Source organism: Hydra viridissima, unplaced genomic scaffold, assembly GCF_058129835.1.
Source record: "Hydra viridissima isolate aposymbiotic clone 2 unplaced genomic scaffold, HvirCarnegie_v1 scaffold_8, whole genome shotgun sequence".
In the NCBI taxonomy this organism is placed as follows: Eukaryota; Metazoa; Cnidaria; class Hydrozoa; order Anthoathecata; family Hydridae; genus Hydra; species Hydra viridissima.
Window position 1 is genome coordinate 6629571 of NW_028324307.1, and position 8544 is coordinate 6638114.

An 8544-nucleotide genomic window follows, 5' to 3' on the forward strand; every position below is an offset into this window, starting at 1 on the left:
GTTCTAGCATTTTGATTTAACTGCTGTGACTTTACGGTTTAAGTACATTGAGGTTGAAAATTTAAACTAATTTAACTGAAGTAAGTGGGGCTGTGGTAAACACGAAAAAAACGAATTTCGGAAATTGTTGACAGTTTTATTCTTTTAAAAAAAAAAAAAAGAATATAAGTGTCGTATGTTATCACTCTCTCGTCTGAAAGGCTTTATGTTTTTATCGATGGGTTAATTATTTTCAAAAGTAAGATGTGTGTGTGTATATATATATATACATATATATATATATATATATATATATATATATATATATATATATATATATATATATATATATATATATATATATATATATATATATATATATATATATATATATAAACACGCGCGCGCGTTATGGCAAATGCCAGATTAACATAACCTCACGTTCTTCGAAAAAATTTACCATTAGAACTAAATAACAAATTTTGAAACACATTGAACCCCTGCGTTGGTGAATTTGAAACTTTAAAACAAGCATGATACAATTTTACGGCACATTTAAAACCGACCCAGAAACTCACAAATGCGGGAAACTTTTACGTAATACAAAACAAACAAAAAAAGGTAATTTACAAACAGCAAAGTTAGAAACCAACTCATTATTTTTAATCAACTGCGAATAAAAAAAATGTTTATGTGTTGAAAGTGAAAACACCATAAAGGAAAGATGCGATGGTGCTAGATTTATCATTCCAAAACCGAAATTGGAAGAAATAGAACACAGGTGTCTAACGCATTGGCACCTGTTAAATAATATTTTCTATGAACTCGTTATAACAAGATGATTGACAACTTTTATTGTAATCATTTATTCAATTGTTGACAGGCTTTAACAACCAGGGTCAAATTATTCGGTCAGCTACTCTTTAAAACAATAAAACCAAAAAAAAAGAGTAAAATAAAAATCTTAGAAGCACATTTTAATGGGGATAATAATTTCTAATGGGGATAATGGTTAGAAATCATTATCAGCAGAACTTGAACTCCTTGTTTTATGCAATAAAACTCAACCAATCACTCTTCGAGATGTATTTAGGTTTATTCAGTTGTTATTTAAACAGTAAAACGTCAGTTTGTTATTTAATCGTCAGTTTGTTAGAAATGCTGGAGCCGTCATCAAAGTTGTTATAATAAGCTAGGTATTTTCTGCAAAATTGCTTAACAAGTGGGTTGACTTTCTGCTGAGGAGACTTAAAACATGTTTGTGTCCGACAATGACTCAAAAGGGGTTCATTTAACTATATGTCTGAATAACAGCCAAAATCATTCTTGATAAGAGGTCGTTGATTGACGTGGCAAATGATTTTAAAAGTGTCGAGCCGATACGTATTATATTTTCCAAATTATATTAGGCAAATTTACAAAACAAAAATTTGAGGAAATAAAGTTTTCAGTTGTTTTACTTTACTATATTTACTTTATTGTGTTAAAAAACGTGGTAAAAACACTTTGTTTCTATATATAAAAGTTTTTTACAGCAATAAAAATGAGTAGTGTTGAAAATTCATACATATATTTATAAAATTAACTCTTTAATAAAAACGCCGTCATTAATTGCAGCAAAGTGTTTATTTGATTTCTAAAAAGTATGACTCCCTTATTTCAAGTGTGAAAATAGCTTAGTTTAGACAAAATTGATTAAAAAGTAATGCAGTTGTAATAATTAATAAAAAAAACTCATACAAAATTAATAATATTAACATTTTACATAGGATAAGTGACGTGCTAACGTTTAATATATTTACTTCCTAAAATATATATTTACTTAATATATATGGTGATGCCATACATAGCTTAGTGTCTCATTAAAAGAGTTATGCAGTTGCTGCAGTTCGCAACGGTTGAAAAATTGCTCAATTTGTAGTATTTTTACGCGCGAACTTTCACATTCAAGTAATACCGTCAAATCTGTGCTGAGCATGAAAAAGAGGCGCGTTTCGTGTTGTCTTATTTAGAGCTTTCCGCTGACCAATGTTTTCTGATTCGTGGGCTTATATTTTCAAATCGAATGATTTCGGCGAGAAGAAGGCGGAATGACTGTTTTTGAGATCAATCTGATTTAATGCCACACCTAAGGTATCGTATTTTGCTTTGCATTAATTTCCTTGATTACGTGTGCCTACCAATTATATTTCTCCATTTATCTGTAGTTTTTTTGAGAAGTGAAATTTGTATGTTTATGATCTAAGAGGACAGATAGCAAGCCCACTCAGTATTCCTATTCTTTCTTATATTTTTGTTAGTGTTAAAATTTTTCCAACAAGTATATGGATATTACTATCTTTACTTTAATACTCTATAATTTTAATAACTTACAGTTCATAAAATGTAACTGTCAAAACTGTCAAGTTTTTAAAGAAATATTTATCAGGTCTATGAATCTATGTAAATTTCTTAGTATAACTTTAACGTGTAATAAGTAACACAAAACTTTTGTGTTTATTTGATCATGAAATTGTTTTACTGACTTAATTATATATGTTTGTATACAATTGTCACAGATTTAACTATAAATTATTTGATTAGGATAAATAATAACATCTGTTAATTATAAAATTCGTATTATTAGCAAATATTATCTCTTATGTTATGCATTAGTTAATTATAAATGAATTAAAAATTTAAATTGAAGATGATAAAGAAATCAAAATCATAAAAACAAAGAAAGCAGTAAATGTAGTTTTTAGTAATATTTTAGGGTATTTGCTCATAGTTAATGTATTATTTTATATTTAACCTTTCCTATCAATTTTTTTTAATGTTAACAGTTTTTATATTGCTATATACTTTCTTTGATTATGATTGTAACTTAATCTATTTTTGATAACTTAAAACCTGAAGATTTTTAAAAGTACAATATTTGCTACATTTTACTTAGTTTTAGTACAAGTTTTTTTACTCGTGTTGCAACTAAATAATTTATCAAGTGATCTAGAGAAATTTCTTTTTGCTGAATAAAGAGTAGAGTTTGGTCTCCATTTAAGCTTTAAGCTTAAGAAAAAAAGATATTTATCCTGCCTAAAGTAAATCAGGGAATTCACAGCTCCTAATTCAGAGCATCCAGGTGGATTTTAATAAATTGTCATTCACCAGGAAAAGCTGCAGATTAAACTCTAAATTTGGCTTATCAAGGAAACTCGTGCTTATTGTGGTTCTATATGGATGTACCCATTAAAATGCATTTAAAAAATTTAAATCTGATTATATTTTAATTTTTATTTCAGTACTTCAATGTAATAATTAATTACACAAAGAATCTGAAGTGTTATTTTAAATCCCAAAGAGGAAATTTTTTTAGTTTTAAGGTGTTTTATGTCCTTTTTTTAGAAAATAACTGGCAAAATTCAAACAGCAATATTCAGGAACCGCATTGGTCATTGGTAATTTGAAATACCAAAAATGTCTTAAATACCTAAAATGTTTTAGTCTTTTATACAGTTTAGATTTTTTTAAATAATTACAAATCTAAGCACTTGTTTTTAAAAAATGTAGCTGTCACTGAACTCAGAAAACTTATGAAACCATAGCTCTATTTCACTTATAAAGTCATGCAATTATTTTACCATTTGTTTTCTACATTGCAAAATATTCTTTTTGGGCTTAGTTGCCTAGCATCATAACTAAATTTGTATGCAATTTAGATCAGGAAAGTTTCTGATTTTAAATTCAAAGTCATTTTAATGACATCAATTACATTTATTGTGCAATTATTTTTGTATGCTAATAATAGTTTTACTATTATTTTATATAAATTGAAAGGTAATATATATTTTTATTACTTTTTTATGTATTTACATTTATCTAATATAAGTTACTTCCTCCATGAAACATTAGTTAAAAATACAAGTTGTTCTAACATTTGCCAGATATCTTATATGAAAAAATTAATTTCTTTGGAAAAACCCAGAAACATAAATAGAGAAAGTAAAATTTTAATAAAAGTTGTTTTCAAAATAATGCTTTTCTAATTTTAAAAAATTATGATAAAATGTTTGTTTTTGTTTTAAACCTTAAATAAATTAATCTAATGATTAGATGCAAAAATGGCATTTATCAATATATTAACTTAGTTTTGATAATGTTTGTTTTTTCAGAATATAAATATATTTAAACACTGAGCATTGTATGAATACATAAACAGAACCACTTAGTCAGACTTGTATGTATGTATTCATATTTTTAATGTTAAAATTCATGTTTTTCTTTCATTATGTAACTTAACTAGAAATCAAATAAGTATTTTAATTTTGTCTCTTTTATGTCTGCAATAGTTTTGAGAACATTTGTAAATGTAGATTTCTTTATTTTTGTTTATATATAAGGATTAAAAAATGGGGAAGCTATTATCAAAAATTTTTGGGAACAAAGAAATGCGAATTCTCATGTTGGGTTTAGATGCTGCTGGAAAAACTAGTATCTTTTCATAAAAGTCTTTTTCACCAATTTTTTTTTGCAACATTTTAAACATACCAATTTTCTATACATCTTGGTAGCAAAACTTTTTATAAAACATAAATCTTACCCTTCAACTTGAGTAGTTTCTTTTTAAAGATTAATTTAAAACTAACTTGTAAGCAAATTGAATAATTTGGAGTTTAACCGTAAGTCTATATTATTCATTTACTTCAATCAATTTTTATATGATTTTAATATATACATTTTAGAAAGTTTTGACACAGATTGCATATTTTTTGGGAATGCACTTTTTATATAATATATATACGCAGGCTAACTTTATTTTTTTACTTTAAGTTTGTAATTAAGAGCAAGGAAAACTTTATTTTGCTGTTTTCAAACAAAATAAAAATTTTTTTTTTACAAAATGTTATTTTGGAGATAAAAATCATCTCTTTTTTTGTTATATTTTGTTATTGTTTGCTTATATAAAGATTTCGCTTGCACTTATAGAAAAATATACTTTTATATTGAAATGCATATTAATGAATATTGTAAAAATTTTTGAAAGAGAATTGCTGACAGCAATTTTTGTGAAAGGTAATGATAAACAGTGTTTTAAAATCTGTAAAGCCAGAATTTATATTATAAAAGTTAGCTTCCAAATATGCTAACTTTTATAATATAAATCTGGCTTTAAGATTTTAATCTCAACTATACAAAAGACTTTACTCAATGTGACAATTCAACAAGAGTTGGCTTTCACTAAAATAAAAGGGAATATATTTTTTAACTACATAACCACTCTTTATTTTATCCAAAAAAACAAAACAGAAAACATAACAATTTATGAAAATTATAAACATTGTTTTTGAATTGAGTTTAGGTAGGACATGTGTACTTGTTATTTCACTGAATGTGTTAATGAACAGTGTAAATTATTATAGTTATAAGATAATTTTTGGATCGACAATTTATAGCAGGTAGCTAGTTATTGTTAAAAAATATCTAAACCATTTTACAAGTTTTGTGAGCACTTGCAATAGCAACTAAGAATGAAAATAAAACTAATTTAATAAAACGCTTAAATCAAATATTTTAGTAAGTGTATTTTAAAAATAATTTTTCAACATAAGTTTCAAATTATCTATTGCCATCGTAAATTTGTTCTATAATTTCAACATCCTGTGTATATGTTGTTCGGCCATCTGCAAAGTTTTTATGAAATGTATACACAGGAATATATATTTTTATATAAAAGTTTGCACCTTCAAAAAATTGGAGTCATTGTAAACATATTTCTTAAGATGGATATTTTATACCTCTTTAGATCATAATTTTTGGATTTTGTTTAAAAAAGTTTTGTGATAAAATGTTCTGAAATATTTTAATGAATATTACAATATGTAAAAGATCTGCTGAAATTTGGCATATTCTATTTGCTTTACTTTAACCTTCCAAAATATATTTATTTCTTTAGTAACTAAAATTCGTTGCTAAAACTTGATAACAAAAAATTACATAGCGATTATAAAAATTGAGTTATCATTTGTTGAAGCCCGGTTAGCAACGTTCTTTTCACTTGGTGTCAAATAGCTTATTGCACCTCAAAGATTTGTTACTTTAATCATTTTTTATTACTGTTGCTGTTTTTTTTTCTTGACATAATTAGCTATTCTATATAAATTAAAATTAGGACAATCAGTAACAACAATACCAACTGTTGGTTTTAATGTTGAAACTGTCACATATAAAAATGTTAAATTTAATGTCTGGGTAAGCTTTCTTTCTTTTTATAACACTTGTATTTTCAATTTAAAAAAGAAAGTTTAAAATATTAATTTTTCTCCATCATTTCGAAAAAATATATAACTTTTTTTTAAGGATGTTGGAGGTCAAGATAAAATTCGTCCATTGTGGCGACATTACTATACAGGTACACAAGGTTTAATATTTGTAGTTGATTGCGCTGACAAAGATAGAGTTGAAGAGGCAAGACAGGAGCTACATCGTATTATAAATGATCGTGAAATGAAAGATGCAATTATCCTCATTTTTGCCAATAAGCAAGATCTGCCAGAAGGTTATATTTTTTACCTGTTCTTTTAATTACTTTTAGTTTAGTTTTTTGCTTTCAGCATGTTGAGATACTTTTTTTTTTTATAGCAATGAAACCACACGAAGTTCAGGAAAAATTAGGTTTAACAAAAATCCGTGATCGCAACTGGTTTGTTCAACCATCTTGTGCAACGACAGGTGATGGTTTATATGAAGGACTTACTTGGCTTACTGCAAACTATAAATCTTAATCTTAAATTACAACTGAAATGTAAACTATACTTCCTTAAGTACCATGCTTCGTAATGGTTGGGAAAAAGCATATCAAGCCATGGTTAGAGTGATGTAGACATTTGATATATAGATTTATATTACGATTTGTTTTTTTGCAGATCTATAACCCACTAATTTTGAGTGTATCGTTTGCAAATCTTTTTTCTATTTTCACCAATTCAAAAACTAAATGATTCTGATTTTCTTCTGCAAATTAATTTTGAAAAATTAAAACCAGAATATCATTTGGCCATTTTATTTTTAATTTTTCTTTTGTCTTTTGGGATAAAACAGATGAATATTACGGTATATTATAAGAACATCCCATTGGCTATTAGATATTTTATTTTTACCAAAAAAATATTTTGAGTGAAATGCGGCCTTTTGAATGTTTGAAATTCTGGAACTTTTTCTTATTGTCTTTAATAACATCAGTCAAATTTTGAAATTAAATGGGTATCCATGTTTTTCTAAATTTCAGTTCCGGCTTTTTTAAACATTATTTTTTAAATTTGTTGGCTGAGTGTGTGAGTATTTTTGAAAAAGTTTAATTTTCAACAAATTGTATATATTTCATATTTGTTGCTATATGTGAGTGACATCTTTCTGCCTCTCTCATTGAAACTTACACGATTCATCTGATAAATGAGAGAAATGGAGGTCAAAATGTAAGGATTGAACTTCTTTTTTACAAGTTGTATTTACCTTATCATTTATCTTGTAAGATAAGGTATGCTCACATTGAGAAGCAGTTTTAAAACGTTCGTTCCTTTGACGTAGAAATAATATTTTAGAAACTTTTGTTTTATGCGCGTGAAGTCTAAAATTTTTAATGAAGCTCGTGTGATCATGCAACTTGTTATTGTTTTTTGCTATTTCGCTTGTTTTTTTACTGGCGATGTTTCTTATCCATTCTTTTTATTTTTTTCTGCTGGACCTTTGTACATAGATCATAGCCTAACATTGGCAAACTAAGTTGTTTGATTTAATATTGTGAGTTTTTATATAATCTACCAGATACTTTGGAATTTACAAAAGCTTTCGCCGTTATAGAAAAGCTGTTAAAATTGAACCAAGTTCTTGTCTCACTTAATGAGATCCTCGTTATAATTAGAGCATCCCGCCATCGGAAATTGCGTAAATGCGTAAATTCCGATGTGAGAAATAGTTTATAAAGGTGACTCCGATGTGATGCGATGGTAAGGAATGGTATCACTTCGGAGGTGCGATGTAGTCCGAGGCCGATGGGGAGAATTTCACGCACTCTCCGATATATTTCGAGATTTACGCATTATCGTATGATATTTTCGCGTAATTTCACAAATCGTATTTAAGGTGTAAACTCGTAATATTGTGGTATTTCCGATGTATTTATTTACGAAGTTTTCGCAAAATTACAGCAAAATTTTGCAAGCCACCACAAACCATCGGAAAATAAAAAGATTAAATCACATCGGAGTCACCTTTATAAGCTATTTCTCACATCGGAATTTACGCAATTTCGATAGCGGGATGGTTTAGTTATAATAAGACATTTTTTAATCGTGTTTGTGCATTTGTTAATGAAAAGGGTTTTCTTATTATCAGAAGTCAATTTTGTTAAATAGTTGAGTAACGAGAGTTGAATAAAGAAATATAAGTGCGAAAGAGTAATTGGTAAAGTTAAAGTCTTTATGTACGCTTAGTTTCTAGGGTTGATAAAAAAAAAAAAAAAAGATAAAAATAAATTTAGTATGGAGAAGAGGTGTATGAAGAATGATATACGCATCTCTGCAAATCTAA

General features: G+C 27.0%; 1 protein-coding gene across 5 annotated transcripts; it reads left to right on the top strand.

Moving 5' to 3' along the window:
- The first annotated feature begins 1987 nt into the window (after window positions 1-1987).
- LOC145186494 (ADP-ribosylation factor 6) lies at window positions 1988-7751 on the top strand. 5 transcript variants are annotated; one of them, XM_090096147.1, is made up of 6 exons: window positions 2020-2112; window positions 4131-4199; window positions 4359-4449; window positions 6104-6207; window positions 6316-6514; window positions 6598-7751. In XM_090096147.1, the coding sequence occupies exons 3-6, from the start codon at window positions 4368-4370 to the stop codon at window positions 6738-6740; spliced, it is 528 nt and encodes a 175-aa protein (XP_089952273.1). In that variant the 5' UTR covers window positions 2020-2112; window positions 4131-4199; window positions 4359-4367; the 3' UTR covers window positions 6741-7751. The 5 variants fall into 5 exon arrangements, with proteins under 5 accessions (XP_089952275.1, XP_089952273.1, XP_089952274.1 ...); XM_090096148.1 differs by having other exon boundaries at window positions 2025-2112; window positions 4131-4195; XM_090096150.1 differs by lacking the exon at window positions 4131-4199 and adding an exon at window positions 3364-3416 and having other exon boundaries at window positions 2034-2112.
- The last annotated feature ends 793 nt before the right edge of the window (window positions 7752-8544 follow it).